The sequence below is a fragment of the Apus apus genome, chromosome 22, assembly GCF_020740795.1.
Source record: "Apus apus isolate bApuApu2 chromosome 22, bApuApu2.pri.cur, whole genome shotgun sequence".
NCBI classification, from domain to species: Eukaryota; Metazoa; Chordata; class Aves; order Apodiformes; family Apodidae; genus Apus; species Apus apus.
The window spans coordinates 6,763,756-6,782,248 of NC_067303.1; the positions used below are offsets into that span (position 1 = coordinate 6,763,756).

Sequence of the window (18,493 nt, forward strand, 5' to 3'; positions counted from 1 at the left end):
GCTTGCCCGGAGCAGTTTGAACTTTACGGGTTGGCAGAAGCCAGGATGAGAAAGTTAAAGTGACAATTCACCTGCCTCGGGTTGACTTGGAGTAACCTAATTAAAAACGTTGGGAATATTTGACACCCCCCAGTGCCCGCGCAGGCCCGGGGTGTTCCTGGCGCCGGTGGGAGGATCTCGGACCCCTCCCGGTGCACCGACCCCTCCCGGTGCACCGACCCCTCCAGCCGCGCCTGCTTGGCCGAGCCCCATGTATCCGTTTATCACGGCATGGCTGAGCAGTGGTGGGGGGGCACTCGTGCTTTCTGGTTAATTTACTCCATTTAGACTCTGTCAAACCCGTTGCACGGATGAAAATCAGCAGAAAAGGTTGAAATTTTTTTTTTTTGCTGCGTTGTGCGTAATGAGACCCCATCGCTCCCGGTGCCGCGGGGGGATCGCTGGGCCCTCAGGAGCTGGGGAGACCTCGGCACCGGGGGGGGCGAGCGGGGCCCCCGGTGCTGGGAGAGGGGACCCCGGGAGGAGGATGCAAAAGGGGGGCCGGGGGGGGGGGACAGGCGCTGGCGGGAGGTGCTGGGGGGGCTGGCGTGGGAAAGGCGCGGCTGCTGCGCGCAGCCCCCCTCGCCTGTCGGCGGGAGTCGCGACAGGTGCTCGTGGGAAACGAGGCGGTTCTGGGGGTTTCTATGGTTGATTTTTTTGTTTTTTGTTTTTTGTTTTTTGCTTCAGCCCGCGCTTCCCTGGGTCGGAGCACCGATGCGGCCGGGCTGGGCTTCCTCCCGCGGGCCAGGCTCCGCCGTGGGGTCTCACGGTGCCCGCGCCTCTGGAACGGCGCTTTCCGGCCGGGCCGGGCCGGGCCCCGCGGTACCGCCCCCCCCCCCGGCTCCGTGCGCCGCGCGCGCCGCTTTGCCCCCGGCCCCTGGCGCGGGGCGGGGCCTGTGCTTCGCCCCGCCCCCGGCGCGCTGACGCGCGCATCTCATTATCGGCGCGCGCGGCGCGAGGTGCCGGCGCGGCGGGCAGAGCGGAGCAGGTGCCCGAGATGGCGGGTCGCGCCCAGCCCCGCCGCCCCGCCGCCCCCCCGGGCCTCCTCCCGCTCCTCCTGCTGCTCCTCTCCGCCGCCGCCATCATCCCCAGAGGTAGGATGCGGCCGTATCCCGCAGCCCCGTCCGCGGGAGGGCGCCCGGGAGTGGGGCCGGGGCCGGTGGGGAAGGGGGGGAATGGCTCTCCGGGACCCCCTCGGCGGGGTGCGGCGGGGGAGCCCCTCGGACGGGCACGGCGAGGGCTGGGGCGGGCCCCTTTCCTCCCGCAGCCTCGGGGCTCTGCCGGTGCGCGGGCACCCGGGTTGGACGGTGGTGCCGGCGGGCGAGCGGGGGGTCGCTGGTGCCGGGCGGCGGGGAAGGGACCCCCGGCGGCGGGGAAGGGACCCCGGCGGCGGGGGAGCGGCGGGCTCAGCCGCGCGTGTCGGGGCGGTGCGGGCAGCCGGTGCCGGTTACCATGGAAGCAGCTTCTCCCCGCTACCCGTGGGCTCATCAGGCGGCCTCCCAATTAAAAAGTAATTGCCGTGCGCGCCCCCTCCTCTCCCCCCTCCATCCCTCCCTCCCTCTTTTCCACCCTCCTCCTGCCCCGGTGTTTTCCTCGGCTGCACAGGGCGGGGGTGTTGATGCTGCACTGGGGGATGCTGCAGCGCTGCCTGCGGGAGCCGGGAACCTGTTGGAATCCAAGCGCAACTTGCCGGGCGCTTCCCTCCCCTTTCTCCCTCCCTCGGTGATCCGCGGGGCCCCCCCGAAACCGCGCTCCCCGCTGCCGCCCGGCGCGGTGCCTCCCCCGGGCGCCTTCGGAAGCGAGCGCCCAGCTCCGAGGCTTCGGGTGAGGCAGGGGTTAATTAGACGCGGGTAACGGGGGCTCCCCAGGCCGCCCCCCGCCCCCGGTACGGCTGGGGGAGCTGGGCTCGGCAGCCGGTGTCGTGGGGCGGGGGGTTCGCCCGGCAGCCCTGGGCGGCGAGGTGGCTTCGTGCCGGGCTGCCATCGCTGCTGCACTGAGCCGAGTAGCCGCAGGAGGGACTTGCACTTGTGTCTGACGGCTTTGATAAAATATTCCTCCTTAATGCCACTTTATATTTACAGTGTGTCACTGGAGAGGCACAGGGCTTCATTTACTGGCTCGCACGGCCAGAGGAGCGAGCATTATTTGCCCGGGACGTTTTGGGGAGAACAAGAGGGCCATTGAGCGATCTGTTGAATTTAACTAATAGGAAAAGGGGGGGGATAAAGGAGCGGGCAGCTCGGCTGAACAAAGAGCTTTATTCACGGGCGTGTTGTACATGCTTTCCCCGGTCTTCCCCAGCTCCCCTCTTCAGTAGGCTGGTGGGGGGGGAAGCCCCATTTCCAGCTCGTTCTCCCTCTGCGAGAGATCGGCGTCCTCTAAATGTGGTCGGGGGCTTCAGCTCTGACAATGGCAATGACTCTGTTTCCTGGCGGTGCCTTCGCTGGCTTTGGGAGGTCCTGAAGGGTGACTGTTCTCCGAATTCAGCCCCTCGGCGGCCCGAAGCGTCTGCCGAGTGTGGCCGGGAGCGATGGAAAGCAGCCATCGGCGGCTCTCGTCGTGGCACGACAGGGAAACGCTCGCCTCGGTCCGACTGTCCGTGCCCAGCAGCAGGCGCCCAGATGTTTGTGTAGTTAATGCATTCTCCTCCTAGTTTTTCAGATGTTCTGTCGCAAGGTGCTTTTTGTGGAATTCACATCGGGTTTAGCTCGATGCGCGGTGACTCGCCCACCGGTTTGCCCTGGAGACCCCAGCGTTTAAAGATGCCTGAATTAACAATAAAAGCCCTGTTGCAGGACAGCCACCTTCACCCTTTGTTTTGCTGGCTGACTCTTGGTGCCTCGCCTCACGGTTTGAATCCTTTTGTTTGGTTTGTTGCTTTGTTTTTCCTTAAGAGCTGTTTTTGGCTGAAGGCTGGTACGATGCTCCAGCAGGGTGAGCCTGTTAATCACCGCCCAGCAAACGGGCGTAAGGACGCGATGGCGGGTAGCGAAGCAGCTGAAGAGAAACAAAAGCAGGGCTGGATGCTGAGTTCAGCCTGTGCCTGACCTCTGCAGTTGGGGCTTTCAGTGGTGAGAAGCACCACACAGCGTGCGCTGAGATTGCGATCCCGTCGGGAGGAGATAACTATCTCGTGGGTCATGACTCACAGGATAAAATCCTGCACCTCCTGCTTCTGGTGCCTTTCAGACAACATTTCCTTGAGGCTGAAGAGCTCAGGTTTTTTTGTTTGTTTGGGATTTTTGTTTTGTTTTGTTTTTTTGGTCCTCGTTTGCCTATTTAAAGCTTTGGTAGGCTTGGAAGAGGAGTGCTGTGGCAGTGATGGCTGCTGGTGGCTGCCGAGGGCTGTCGCTGTGTCTCCTGTTGGGGTTGCCACCGTGGTGGCATTTCAAGATCTGGGGCAGGCTCTGGAGCGTGGCGGGATGGCTTGGCTGGAAGTCGGAGTGATTGGAACAGCGATATGCAGCACTTGGACTCTCAGGTTAAGTTCAGCCTGTAACTCAAGATGAATCTGTGTGTTTCTGTGGCACCTTTTTTATCCGATCTTGCTGCTTTACTTAAACTTCATAACACCCTTGTGAAGTCAAGAGAGAGTTGAGGAGTGATTTCAGCTAATGCTGAGAGGCAGCCAGCGCTAGGGTGGGATGCAGCAGCTGGTTAATGAAGCAGCACTGTGTGGCAGTTTAGAAAGAGTAACTTTTCAGCTGAAGCTGTGGGAGCCATTTGGAGACGGTGTCAGTGTCGGGCTGCAACACGAGGTGTGGGCTGGGCCAGAGGTGGTGGCAGCTGCGCTCTCCGTGTCCGCAGGCTGGAGAAGGACCCCTGGAGAACTCCCATGGAGGCTGTGTAAGCTGGGCTCCTGTGGAAACAGGGAGTTTCTGAGGAGCTTTTGTACATGAGCAAGAGAAACCTCTGATCTGCAGCAGCTTCGCTCGGGCTTGGCTGAGCTCTGGGACATGGGGGGTCGTGTTCTGCACGTGAGACAAACCCCGAGGAACGTTGTGAGGAAGGAGCTGGTAGATACAGCGATCCATCTGGGTTGCAGCTTGGGCTCATTTGTCTTGCATGTAGGCAGTTGAGTGCAGGTTTAGAAGCATTGACAATCTGGCTCAGAAACCACTGCCAAGGAGGCTCCCAAAGATGGGAAGACTAGGAGACGGCTCAGCTCCACGCAGGATCTGCATGGTGGAGGGGGTGGTTGCCGGCACCTTCGGCTGCGTGGACACCGGGATACGCGCTGGCTGTCAGGATGCTCCTTGGCACGGGTGCTGGAGAGGCAGGAGAGAGGAGCCGTGGCCTTATCAGTGGCTGCTTTGCTGACGCTGCGTTGCTGGTTTCTTTGTTTGTCTTTCGATGTCTTTCCTGGGTGTGTAAATAAAGCAGGCTTTGCAACCACAAGCTCTGAGTCAGTCACCCCGGGTGGCTTTGGCGTGCCTTCTTCTGGCCCTGCTGGGACTGAAGATAGTTGGTGGGGCCATGGCATGCAGATGTGGTCTCTGCCCTATTGCTGGACTAAAAATGGGTCAGCTCTTTAACTCTGCATCTGCCCAAGGCCATCTGGAATACCACATTTGTTCCAGCTGGGATATTCTGACCATTTAAACGCTCCTCAGAATGCATTTGCTCAAAAAACCCCATCCTGGTACTGCGTGTAGACAGATTTTTCTGGATGGTTCTCCCAAACACCAGTTTTTCTAGCTATTATTGCCATACCTTTGAAAGGGGTTTTGACAACCGGTACCTCTCCTGGCTTTTGCTAGCATCTGGCAGTGCTTCTGTTTGGAATGCAGGGGCTCCCTGTATCCAACAAGTTGCCTTCTGCAGTGCAGGGAGCCGGGATCTGAGCAGACCCGGGAGGCTGGGAGCGCAGTGGAGGCTGCAGCGCTCCCCGCAGCTGGAATGTAGCCAGTAAGTGAATACTTAGGCAGAGGTTTAAGAGCACAAGCAAAGCTGGATGTATAATCTGTATCTCTTCTGAGGAATTAGATGCCACGTGGAAAAAAAATTAAAAAAAAAAAAAAAAAGTTGTGTAGTTTTCCCTGGGGAATATTGTGTGCCATTCTCTGGTGGTGCAAACCCACCAGAACTAAATAAAGAGACTCTGTTTGGAAGCCTGCAATGAAGGAGAGACCCCGGGTGGAATGTTGTAATTATGAGTGGTATGTACTTGTTTAAGTTTCATAAATCAGTTGCTTTCCTGGAGATCTAATTGCATGCTGGAGCTAGCAGCTGCTGTTGTGGTGAGTGGGGAGCTCCACCACAGAACGCTTTGAAGGTCGTCCAGCACTGGCTTGCAGGCTTTGGTGTGCTTGGCTTGGAGGGGAGCATGCTGGTGAAAAAGGAGATTTTTTGCATGTGTGGCAGGCGTTTTTTGAAGGAAAACACCATGAGGCTTCATTCAAAACTTTGGTCATAGAAACACAAGGGAGCTGGTCGGCCGGGGCACGTCTCGGTGCGTGGTAACTGGTCCACGTTGTACCCAGACGAGCTGGCGTTTGTGGTACAGCCATGGGCTGAATTTAGATATTCCAGTTTTTAATTTGCAAACGCAGAGAGCACCTCTGCTGCAAGTCCCGTGGGTGCAGGCTGGCTCCTCTAAGGACCCTTGCCTGCACGCGACTGGTATCTGTGTGGTTTCTCTCCGCCTTTTTTGCCATAATTACAGTTTTTCTCCTTCCTCATGCACTCATTCCCTGTTGAACTTGTTGCGTATCAGGTTCTTGCTGCAAGTTGTATGGCAGCGAAGTAGATGTTGGGGAGCCCTGCAGTGCATTATACAGTGCTGTGTGGGACTGTGGAAAACCTGACTTTGAGGTCAGTCCCATTCACCTGTTCCAAATATATTCTAGTGAATGATAAAAATACAGAAGGAGCAGTGGTGATCCTTCTCATTGGAGCTGAACTCTTCCCACATGCTCACCCAGTGTCTGTGGCTTTCTTGTTGTATTTAAAACACTCAAGTAGCTTGTGCCAGGAACTTTTATTGGCCTGCACACCTAGTTATTTTAAATCAATGATGTCCCTTCATAGGGTTGGGTCAGTGTGCTATTTTTACCCTATGGTTTGGTTTTAATTGATTTTGTTCTTCTGTGGTTTAAAAATTTGAGTATTTGAAATCATTGTGTCCTTACTGAATTCTCAAGGTGAAGCTATTGTGAGACTTGAGACCCTATTAAGATGCCAGTAGAAAGGCTCAAAGTGATAGAATACAAGATGGTGAGCACTTTTTAAAAGCTAGGTGTATGTTTGGCAGCAGGAAGTAGTTGTGTTAGACAGTTGCTTGCTCTGCCAAGGCCAGCTGTGAAGTTTGCCCAAAGCAGTTACATTACTGGCTTGACTGTTCAGTGGGATGGCAAAGCTGTGGTGTTGGCATCACGCTTTCTGGAGTCCTTGACTGAGCAAGGGACACAAGGGGGAATGTTGATCTCTACTTGCAGAGCAGGGGAGTTGTGATTGTAGCTGTTGGAGCTAAAGATGCCCACAGGGCCAGCATTGCCTCCTAAGTTACTCTTGGATGTGACAAGTGCTGGGTGTATAAAGCCCTGGGTTCAGGTTGTGACTGCGAATGAATCTCCTTGATCTTGTTGTGCCCTTTTTTAGCAGTGTGAGCAAAAGCTTAAGTCTGATTTATAATCTCTTCAAAGGTCTGCTTCCAGAATGGAAATGTCATTGTATTCCCCAAGCCATTGCCAAGTCTCAGGAGTTGATCTTCTCTGGGGTGGGCTCTGGCAGTGGTCTCTTAATCACAAAGATGCACTCGAGGGCTTAGCCAGAACGCGATGGCTCTTGTGAGCTCAGACCTAAGATACCCCAGCACTTGATGTGGGAACACAGCTTTTTGTGAGAGCAGGAATGCTGTCTGTAGGTACGAACTGTTCATGGGCAGCATGAGACCACACTGGGCCCCGCAAGCTTCAGTGAGAGAGATGGAAGAGCAGTGACAGGATGGGGCCCTTGGTGCCAGTGACCCTGCCCAGGAGGTGCTGGATATGGACAGGTGCAGCCCAGATTCCTCATCCACTTTATTCCATTGCTCTGCAGTGTATATCCCTTCTTAGAGGTGTGACAGGGAAGAAAGAAATCTCAAGCAGCAAAATGACATTCCCCTGCTCCCCCCGTGCAGTAATAGAAATACGTGTCGGAGTCTGCAGCATCAAGAGAGAGATCAGAGTAATCGGATCAAGCATGAGGAACTGCTTGTTGCTGCTTTTCTGTTTTGAAATGAGGCTGCCTGGCAGCTTCCCTCACAGAACACTGTTATATATTCCTGATGTTAAGCTCTGGGGTTACAGTGGAGTAGGGTTCTGCTAAAATTGGGCTAGAAAGAAAACTTTCTTTGCACAGCCTGAGGGTTACGTGTAGCCTCTGGGCTAGTAACACAAAGCTAAAGGCATCTTGTACCCTCCCGGCCCTTGTTCTGTATCCGAGAAGGAGCAGGTCTGTCCCCAGCTCTAACTGCAGGCTTATCACAGTAAAACTACTGAGGTGCAGTCTGTGATGCTGATATGTCTGTGACCTTGAAAAGGCACAGGGGAACAGCCGCTGGCCCTGCTTTATGGCTCCCCTGTAAAGGCTTCTCCTCCTTACCCAGGGTTGTCTGAGCCAGCTGGAGGCACGTGTACATCTCCCCAGGTCCTTGATGTTTGTGGGTTCCATGGCATCAGACCCGCAGCTGCAGCGCCTGTGGTTACACAGTTGTGTTTGCTCAGGCATTCTGCATGGATTAGGTCAATTGGTTGAGGTTTGGAGCAGAAAGGGAAGTGTTTTCTTGGCTTTCCCAAAGCAGAAGGCGATGCTGAGCGTGTTGCTGGATGCTGCAGATAAGATGGCTTGCTTTCAGGAGTGCTGCTCTGGTAGGTGCTAATAGGATCTTGTACAGCACTGCTGCAGGTTGGGGTTCTGTTCAACCACAGATCATCCACTGATGTGGTGAAGCTGTTGTTGGACAGGCCCAAATTGCTTAAGCTATGGGACAAACACAGAAATCCTGTATCCATCTGTGGAGTGAGGTTGTGAGGTCAGTCAGCTGATTTTAACTGGGTTTGTTGTATGAAGACCTAAAATAGTCACATTTAGAGAATGGTTGCTGTAGCTTGGTTTGTTTTGGATTTGCATTCTGAACTATTTTACTTCCAAAGATTCACAGAATAGTTTTGGTTGGAACTTACCTTAAAACCCTAGTTACCTTAGTTCCACACCCCTGCCATGGGCAGAACACCTCTCATTAGAACAGGTTGCTCAAAGCCTTATGGTTTGGGCTGTTTGTGCTCTGTTATTTGCCTCCTTGATATCTTCATTCACATTAGCTAATGTGATATTAGGAGACTTCAGCAGGAGCAGAGAAGCTCTTCAGAGTTGCCCCCTGCTTTCTCCAGTCTGTATAAAATTAGATGTTTTTTAGCTGATGTGAGGATAGGCACTGCACTTTTTAGCAGAAAGAATACCATGGTGTTTAGGTGTCAGCAGCTCTTTAAAAGCGTTCATGCTTGGATCACTTCTCCTGCCTTGCTCAGGGAAAGGCTTCTGGATAACTGGTGGCACGTCTTGGTGTGGAGATCCCAAGTGATGCTGTTTCCCTTATCATTTCCTGATGACAGCCTGACTGGCCTTCATGGTGTTGGGTCAAAAGCTGGTTGACAAACATCAAAGCCCTGAATGCTTGTCATCAAGTGAGCATCAGCCTTGTCAAACAGAGGCTGTTGAGGGCGGCTTGGCTTTGTTGGGAGTGTTGGGAAGCCCCTGCTTGCCTTGGGAAGCACTTTCATGGTGTTGAGGAGGATCTAGACTAGCTTGACAGCAGCTCCACTTCTCCAGGCTGGTGAAATTTTAGGCACCTTCCTTTTTTATCATACTGTGCAGGGTCCTGAGAAACTCTGTGCAGTTCCCAGCACCCATCAGCTGATGGGGGGGTCAAATCAAATCGCCACACAGGAGCATTTTGGTTTGCAGATGAGCAGAGCGGCTGGTTTGGTCCTAACAAGGTGGTAACTGTTCACTTCTGACCTTCACTTTCTAGCAGTTTACTGCCTGCTCCAAATGAAGACTGGTGCTGTGTCATTATGAGACCTTACCTGCAGGATCATGGTACACGACTGCTGTTTTCTGCTGGATCACAATTAAGGACCATTTTTCCTCTTCCTTGCTCAGCTTCTGGTCTCAAAGTGGGCTCAGAAGAGACATTACTCCTTAACCTTGTCAGCTAAACTACTAAAAGTGACTCCCACACCGGGGTGTTTGAGCTTTGTCCACCTGAACAACTTCTTGTTTGATTTAAAGGTCTTATACTCTTAATCATTCGTATAATCTTTAGGAGGACGTACACATTTAATCGACTCTCCCTGAATCTGTAACTGCCAGGTATTGCTTCTCCAGCACGTGAGGCGCAGTCGTATCTTTTCTCAGTAAGAGCAAAGATTAAAGTGGGATAGAAATGGGATTAACACTGTTCCCTTTGGACATCTTCAGGGAAAGGAGGAGAAACTTGCAGACAAGAAGAAGATACTTAGAGGCAAATCATTTATTGCTATATTGGAATATAGAGAGCCTCGTAAACAGAGGGTTTATAGCAAAACCAATGATGTAGCTTTTAAATCACTCTGGGAGAATTTCAGATGCACGGTTATACGATGACTCTCTCCTCCGGGCTCTCTTTTGTAAATTGGATCTCAAGTTTTCAAGGATGTTAACACAACATGAAGTGTGTGGAACCAACTCTGGGAGGTGTGTGTGGAATGTTGGACAGAGCTGTCTTTTTTGGGGTCCCTTTTCCATTTGGCTATTGTAGGTCTGTACCTCTCAGTCCTGTTTGAGGTGGAGGAGGTTGTCTTTAATGAAGGCTCCCCTTAAAATTATTTCAGTGTTTCCTATGGAATGATCCGTCCTCTCCCTGTTGTGATGTATAAATCCTGTCCTAATATAGGGAGTAACTTCAATTATCCTGTGGTAAATAAATAAGGATTAGTAAACTGTTTTAAGCCTGGTCATCTGCCTCTGCTCCTGGGGAGAGCCAATGGACTAGCTGATGAAACACGTTTCTCTGCTTGCAGGGATGGAAGGATTTTGTGCCGGAATTAACAGTGATGTTGGTGGGTGTGCACAGACAAGGGGGGATGTTGGTGAAAAATGGTGTGGATTGTTCCCCACTTCTGCTGCCCAAAGACCAAACCTTGCAGCGCAAGCTGTCGCTGAATCCACAGGGGAAGCCTCAGGAATGGCAGCTGCTCTCTGCTGTAAATTAAATGTTGTTGTAGCAGACAGAGAAACTGGCATCCATTAAAGGTGCAATCAAAAACAATGTGAAAGTTTTAATAACTTGATGGTTTTGTTGTGCCAAAAAAGTAAAATTATTTACAGAATAACTTTTCCTTGCTCGGCTGTTTTATAAATATCTAGGAAATTGTTTGTCTAAACCTCTGTAGAAGTTGCATTTGAATGAACCAGCTAAAGAGCAATTTCTGTCAGTTTAATAAGCATAATAAAATGGTGAATCTTAGGGGAGAGAAAAGCACCTCAGAAATTGGTACCTTTTAATTTTAAATTGGTTCCTTAGTTTTACAAGGAATTCAAAGGCAGATAGAGAGGGAAGAGCTCCAGGCAGGCATTGAAGCAACTTGTCCCTGTTTTTCTGGAAAAGATCTGGATTGTGGGGAGGAGAAACTGAGCTGTTTGTGTGACTTGCCGCTCGGGTGGCACAGGGGGGGCTCCGGGCAGCCCCGTTGCCTTCAGCGGTTCTGGACTGGTCTTGGTATCCATTTCTCGCCATATGTGATTGTGTGTTTAGTCTCCTCTTGGAGTGGCTTTGCTCAGCCTTCATTTGGCCGGATTATCAGCATGCAGAGGAGAGCTGACTCGTATTTACATGATTTAGTTGTCAATATGGAAAGTGTTGATAGATACTGTTGTCATAAGTGCTTACAGCCACTGGACTGATAACTGAATTTCCTCTGTGAGAACCTGCACGAGCTCCGCGTGCTCTTGGCTGCGGGGGAAGCGCGTGGAGCCAGCTGCTGCTTTCCCTGCAGGAATCAAACCCTGGGTGTGGCTGGAGTGGCGGAAGTTAATGGGAACTGTTGTCAGGCAACAACTGGGGTTCTGAGGCTGCAAAGAGGGAAAAACAAAAGGTTCTGGTTCTCTTTTTTATGGTGGGAACAGATGCCATTACGTGGAATAACTCTGGGGATGATACAGGTAGGAAACATCTATAAGGTGGTACTTGAGGGCTCAGGATGGCTGATGTTAGTCATTGCCACTGGGTTGAAGGAACAAATGCATCGTTTTCTAGTTCTCTTTTTAATTTCCTAATATACTCTGCTTGAGCCACTGCTGTTTAATAGTATTACTTCCAGAATGCTTTACACACCTACCTTGCATTGCATACCTAGATCCCTTGCATTTGCAAATTATTATTTCTGGGAAATGTCTCTCCAAATGCAAAAAGCCTGGATTTGGGAAACTGCTCTCCAGGGGCTGTGGATTGTGGAGGGCTCTCATGACTTCATGTTGCTAAAAATCCTGGGCTCTGTGCATTTGATCGGAGGAAAGGAAACTTTGGGGGCATTAATTTGAGGTAATTTAAGATGGTAATGGTTATTATGTTAAAAAACACAAAGGGAGGGAGAAGTGGGTTGTGTTTGTGTGCAGGGAGAGTATGAATGTGACTGGTTCTGCACAGGGACTCCCCTGAGCTGGCTGGTGCTGGAAGCAGGGACTGGATTCCAGCTTATCCTGCGCTCGATGCTGAATTTAGGGCATGGATCAACAGCCTCTCCCTGCCCCCGTGTACTTTTCTGTGTCATACTGGCATTTAAATCTTGCATATCTCACTACAGCTTAGGCTGCGTGAGGGAAACCTGGGAGTTGTGTCCCAGTTCTTGTGGCTTGGGTTTTTCCTGACAGTGCCGTGAGGAGCAGCACTTCACACTCACTGATTGCTGGCTGTGTTTCTGGGTTCAGAGCTGCTTCCTTGGGAGTGGAGGCAAGTTGGAAGGAATACCTGATCCCTCCCAGGCAAATCCTGTCCCTTTGGTGGAAGATGGAGGGGCTTGTCTGGTTTCCTAGCACAGTCTGGCAGTTGGTTTGTCTTTCAGCCCCTTGATTCGGGACTGTTTTGCCTTAAGGGGGGAAAAACAAAAAAAAACTTCATCACTTTAGGGGAACAGGAGAGAAGGGACAACAGGAACCCCAAGTACTTAGTATGGGCAGTGTAAGCTTTGTAGAGTCACACATCCAGATGGATTACATGAGGAACTTGACATCTTGTTTAAAAACAAATCATTCATTATGTAGCAATGAATAATCAAGCATTACAGTTTCATCTCTGGAGGTTCCTTTTTTGGTTGGAATTTTGATAGTTCAGTAATTAAAAGCTGAAAGCTATTACACTGTCTACATGTTGATCAATTGGTAATTAAAAAGTTGATGATAGATACGGTATTTCATGGGGACTGGTTTGTTACGATCAGATTTCCTTAGTGTGTTTTGAAAATTGTCATCTAACTTAGCACTTAAGCGTTTTTCAATATTCATGGACTATTTTAACTTGAATTTTATAAATGCCTTAAAATTACCAAAATTTGCATAGAGTAATTTGAGATCCTAATGCATCACAGGATTTTAATAAGATCTGAAAGGGTGGTTTTCTCCCCATCTACTGCGGTGTGTTTCAAGCCAGTGTCCGTGTCCCTCCTCGGGTGACTCTCTAATTCTTGGGCTGTCGGAGCATTAATTTGGTGGGGCAGGTTGTGGTGTCTGCCTTCATCAGCCCAAATCCCAAGCCAATACTCTGGTGCTCCTGCGGTCTGATCCTTGTGGCAGGATTCATGCCTGATAAGTCAGTCAACTGTCCTGCTGGCTTCTGCATCCACAGCTGGTGCCGAAGGGCCGGTTGGGACAGGAGGAGCTCCTGGGTGGGTGAAACAACCCGTGTCTCCCTGCACCCCCCATCCCTCTGGCCAGCAGGGGATTTGGGCTGTTGCACCAGCTTCGTGGCCCAAGCCGTGTCCTCTTTAAGGTTGTCCTGTCAAATGCAGGGGCAGGATTCAGAACGGATCCAGGGATCTTCAGTGGGAGACCTATCAAAATAAGGCGTGATTTGAATTGGAGAGTTTTGTGGAATTGGTTGGCAGAGGGACAGACTGTACTGAGAAGGGACAGAGCTGAAAAGCAGAGTGCTGTATCAGAAGGGTGATTTGCAGAGGACAGCGTGTCCTGCCTGAGCAGCTCCTGATTTGGGAGCTTCTCTGGTTGATGAATATTTGAAAAACCTGTAGGTCTGTGGAGCCCCTGGCAGTCAAGGGGAGGCTGGAGATAAGTTTGATAACTGGGGATAAAGCAGTCCAAAATGACAGAAAACTGTGCTGGTAATGGCCTCCATGATGGAAGATTCATTGCTTCAGGAGTCTAATCTGAGACCAAAATGAAGCCCCAACCTGACGCTCTTCCGAGCATAATGCAGGATTTACTGCTCTGCCACGCACCAGAGATTAAAAAAGCAACCACCCTCCACACCACCCTTCCTTGCTTGTGAAACTGAGGGAAAAACAAGGTGGCTTTTTTTTTTTTCCCTTCTTTTGAGTAGGGAAAAAAAAAAAAAAGGTTTTGCTGTGTCTCTGCCAAGGTGTGCAGAGTCCTCTGCAGCCCGGGAGGGTGTCCAGAGTGTTTCTGGTGCCTGATGCCATGGCTGGGAGTGCTGGTGGCCCTGCTGAGCCCACGGGCTGACCGGGTGTAGGGACAGCTCAGCCTTGCTGGCCCTGGGCTGCTGCCAACCGGGCCCTGCGGGCTGGAGATCCTGCTGGAGCCGTCCTTGGCCGGGCTGGCAGCACGCCCCACCTGGGCTCCAGCCCTGGCACCACTTCCCGGGGTTTGGCTGGGAAGCAGAGAGCCGCTCCAGATCCCTGCCAGCCTGATCTAGTGGAAAATACCTTCCCATTGCTTCATCTGCTGGTCTGGAATGCGCCTGGGGAGGCCAGCGAGACATCCCTCCATGGACACCTGGGGAGGTGCCCGAGCCAGCTGCTGAGCTGCTCCTGCACCAGATCAGCACTGGGGTGCTGCTCAGGAGCCAGAGGGGAAATCCCAGAGCTTGGTCCTTCTGAAGGGTGAATCCCTTCCCAGTCCTCCACTCTGGGTGGGGTGTCCTGTGCTCCAGGATGGAGCCATCTGTGCTCTCCTGTGTCCTCCTGAAGGTACAAACCCCGAGCATGGCTCCCCCTACTCCCTCAGGACATGGGCAGCGTTTGATGTGGCCAAGCTTGGCCAGAGATGAAGACATGACATTGGTGTTGACACCAAGGCCTCGGGCACGGGGGGGAATCCCTGGGTTGAAAATCCCTCTGTCCTTAGACACTTGTTGCGTCGTGACAGCTGGCTCCAGTAATTTGTTTTTATAGGGCAGTTTGTGTAAATGAACGACACGTTGAATATTTTACTGAGATTTTAGATTATCTAAAGAATACTTTCTGGTTTACTAATTGGTAGATAATGCCGAGTACATTGATGTTGACATGAGCAAATGGATTTAAAATGGTTTTGAAGTGAGCCTCATTACAAGATGCTCTAATTCAGTCAACAGGAAACATCAACTAATGTGTCCATGCACCCGCTCTCAGACCAGATTGTGGCAGGGCTGGAGTTTTTATGGGTCCCCATTAATTAGAGGCAAATAGGCCACTGCATGTGGCTGTTGGGAAGTCTTGTTAAATTCCGGATGACAAATCCTGTGAGTTGCATTTGTTAGAAGGCGGTAAGTGTGAAAGCTGAGTAATTGGTGATCTTACAGAGCTCCTTCTGGCCTTTGATGAGCCATCCTCCACCAGGTGAGCGTGGGGGGACTGCTTTTAATCAGTCATTTTCTGAAAAATACAGAAGACAAAGCCAGGTGTTAATGCAGGTAACTGAGAGGTGTGCACAGGTTGCCGTGATGCCTAATTTTGGTTCTGGAAGTTCTGGAGTCAGGCAGTGATTTTGGATGGTTTTCTAGAAGCTCTATTTTCACTATCCTGGGAGCTGCAAGGTGTCCAGAGCAGAGCGTGGAGCTCCTTGTGCCAGCCGAGCTGCAGCTGGAGCCGAGCGAGCTGCTCTGCATGTGGAATATTGATCTGTAGCAGTGGGAAGAGAAGCAGCCGTCCTGTAAGATGGCCAGCCAGCGTGGTTATTTTGCCATGATCCACAGGGCTTTGGCAAAGGTGATCAGATCTTCAGAGTAGATACTGATGATGAGCAGTGACAGTCCACAAGCATCTTGGTTGTAATCCTGAGAAAGGAGGTGGGTTTTGTTGTCTCCTCAGGTTTGCAATAAATTGTTGTAGTGCTGCAGTACTCCAGGTCTCATTTGTTGTAGATGGGAGGAGATTTTTTTACTCACCCAGATTAGATCTGCCTTTTTTGGGCCTTACGTCAATAACATTAACTTTTCCCTCTGTCTATAAATCTCTGAAGGATGTTGCTTTGCTGTCTTGCAAGTCTTGAATTCAGAAAACTGAATTTGCTTCAATCTCTTGTGTTCATTTCCTCAAGACAAATGAGGAAATTAGTGCGTGTGCAGCTCTGGCCCAGCATTAACCCTTTTCTCTTTCAGGGAAAATGAGCTGCTCTAAAGCTTAGGAAATGAAGGGAAGAATGCTTTGGAGACATGACAAACATACCAAATATGCACCGTGTTGCTTAAACCTATTATGGGTGTAATGTAATGTTCTCTCTGAAGAGATTCATGGCTGTTGGGCACGCCCGGAAGATGCAGTCCTTTTCAGTAAATTGTGGCTGGATGAACACATTTTTACAGGAAAACAGAGACTTAAATATCTCTTCCAGCATCATTGTGCTTTTCTGCCATTGAGTGTCAGCTGCTGCAGCCACCCGCCCTGCTTAGGGAGCTTCCAGCTCCCCGAAACAAGACGGATGGGCGAGATATTTGACTTTGCTACTTGGTTGAGTGTAAAGGAAAAGGTTGTCTGTGGCTTCAGTCAGTGCTCTGTAAATCTTGGAGATGGAGCAGCAGTCGCTGTGGGTGACTGGAGAAGCTGCAGCTCCTTCAGAAGTGCAAGCTGCGAGGTTTCACACCAAGCGTAAACCACGGTGGCAGAAGAAAGACGCTCCTGTGCTCCCTGCACGTTCTGCATCGCCATATTGCCAAAGCCTGAGGTTCATCTCTGATGTTTTTTTGCATGTTTACTGAGCATGTGTTGGATTTGGAAATCCTCAAAAGTTAAGGGACTCATGGAAAGCGATTAATTTGCAAAAGATGCTGCATGCAGCAATGTGCAGGCATCAAGATTAGGGGAACCTTAAAAATATTTGACAAACCCAAACCAACCAACCAAAAACCACCAGCCAAACAAAACAACCAACCAGTCAGTTGTTCTGGGCTTGCCAGGGTGTTCAGATGGTGCCCTGAGCCCCTCTGAATTTTCATTAATGTCTAAAATTAATAAAGACCGATGCTAGCCATTTAGCATCTAATCCCTTCTGGGGATAATCAAAGGATACTTAATGTATTACATTACCTGGGATATTTGGGGATATTTTTATTGTACTCTGAAAGTAATCTGCAAGATCTGATATGAAGAGACACAAAAGGTTAGTTGAAAGCAGACAAGAACTGAATCGTTGAATTGAATAGGAACCGCATTGTGCAAGCTGTAATGCTCCTTTCCATTCATTACTGCAGTTATAATTATGGAACCCAAAGTATTTAATTGGCCTCAGACTCTTCACACTGAATAGATTGCATTGTTACCATTTAAAAAAAAAATCCTCTTATGCATTGCAAATACATGTACGTGTTGCTCTCTGGTTCTCAAGAGGTTTCTTTGTTTACATGATGAATGATTAACTGAATTATGGATCTTTCCTATGTTGTGTCAAAGTGAAATCAAATGGAAGAAGAACTCTTTGCATGCATCAGATTAAATTAGATGGAAGCTTTAACATTAGAGCTCTTGGTGTTAAAGACACCAAGAAAGAGCGTAATTTGGGCCATTAAAAGAGTTTTCAAAAGTGTGAAAGGCTCTAGAAGAAGGCCAGCTTGTGTTGGTACTGAAAATGAGTTATCAGCGGAGCTCCCAGCTCTGTGTCTGGCCTTGAGGGACACATTGCCCTGGGTCCCCATGGTACTATGGGTCCTCGTGGGCTGCTGACTCTGCCATGCTAGGGGCCTTCTCCTTGTTTTGGGTGAGTTATCTCAAATTATTGCCCTTTATTCAACTTTACTCTTTGTGTATTGTGTGTGAAACAAGCAGGCAGGTTTAATTGCAAAGCAGTAATTCCATCAGCAGGGCTCTAGTGTGCCCTTCAAAGGTAGGGAGAGCCGATTTGTTCTGCATTAACAACAGAAAGGTGTGGAAAGGTTTGTTTTTCCACCCTTATTCTAGCATCCCTGCTCACTGCTCAGGCAGTATTTATTGCCTTTTCCTGATCTTTTAATGTTTCCACAAATGGAAGGCCAGTGGGTTCTGATACACCCCGATCATAACTTCCCATTTAAATGGCTTTTTAAATGGAGCATTGGTTCTGAATTGCTGTTTCTTCTTGTTGGCTAATCTTCACTGAGGGGCGGTGGGGGACGAGGACTGGAAGCGTCATACACAAAGATGCTGTGTGTAACACTTGGCAGAAGGACACGAAATTGGATTACAAGCTCCTATTCCAGCAAGTAAATGTCCGTGGTGTTTTTATAGCTTATCTCTATTCATCTATGTTTGCAGGGCTTTGCTTGCCAAGCGTTAATGTAAACACTCTATTTTGAGACATCGGTCCATTTGCCTTCTGGAAATCCTTCTTTTATAAGGTGGTAGTAAACCTCTGTACATAAACCCTGAGTAGCCCCGTGGTCACAGCTGCAGGCAGCGCTGTGCTGCCGGTGCTCAGCAGCTGACAGCACGTACCACCCGTGTCAGCAGCTCTGTGCCCTCTCACCAGGCTCTGCTGCCAGGGAGATGCTCTTGCTCTGGGCACCAGAGCTGGTCATCCTGCCTCAGAAGTGTCTTCTGGCCAGGGACTCGTGCTGCTGGGCTCTGGGCAGGGCCAGACAAGAAGGGCTGGAACTGCACAGTGCACCAAGCTGAGTTTCCTGGCTCTCAGCCTCACAAGGGGGTTCCCCAGAGTGAAGCTGGAAGCTCTGTTTGTGATTTTACATATATTTATTCCCCCTCTCCCCTCCTGTGAGGCTGAGTATCTCTTATAGTTGATTCTGGAAGAATTAAGTTGACTTCCAACAGATTTGCTTCTGATAGACTCTTCTAGAAGTTGTTTTCTGGAGTTGATGCTCAGTGCAGAATGGATAATAGTTCAAACCTTACAGGAATTTAGGAAATGGTTTTATTGTTGGTTTGGCTGCAAACATCATGTTGAAAAATCTCTTTAAAGTTGAACTGAAAAGAAAATGAGCAAATTTTGTGTGTCCAGCCAAGCAGTTGATTATTCTGGTGGTATAATATGTTGTACAATATTTTGGAATAAA

General features: G+C 50.2%; 1 protein-coding gene across 9 annotated transcripts in view; it reads left to right on the forward strand.

The window, feature by feature from the left end:
* The first annotated feature begins 335 nt into the window (after positions 1–335).
* Positions 336–18,493, forward strand: part of CADM1 (cell adhesion molecule 1) — a 137,392-nt gene continuing 119,234 nt past the window's right edge. For 8 of the 9 annotated variants that reach the window (XM_051638396.1, XM_051638386.1, XM_051638388.1 and 5 more), the window contains exon 1: positions 1,014–1,133. In XM_051638396.1, the coding sequence (XP_051494356.1) occupies positions 1,037–1,133 (97 nt within the window). In that variant the 5' untranslated portion in view covers positions 1,014–1,036. Of the gene's footprint in view, positions 370–1,013; positions 1,134–18,493 lie in introns of those variants that run through there. The other variant, XM_051638390.1, reaches the window with a different exon arrangement.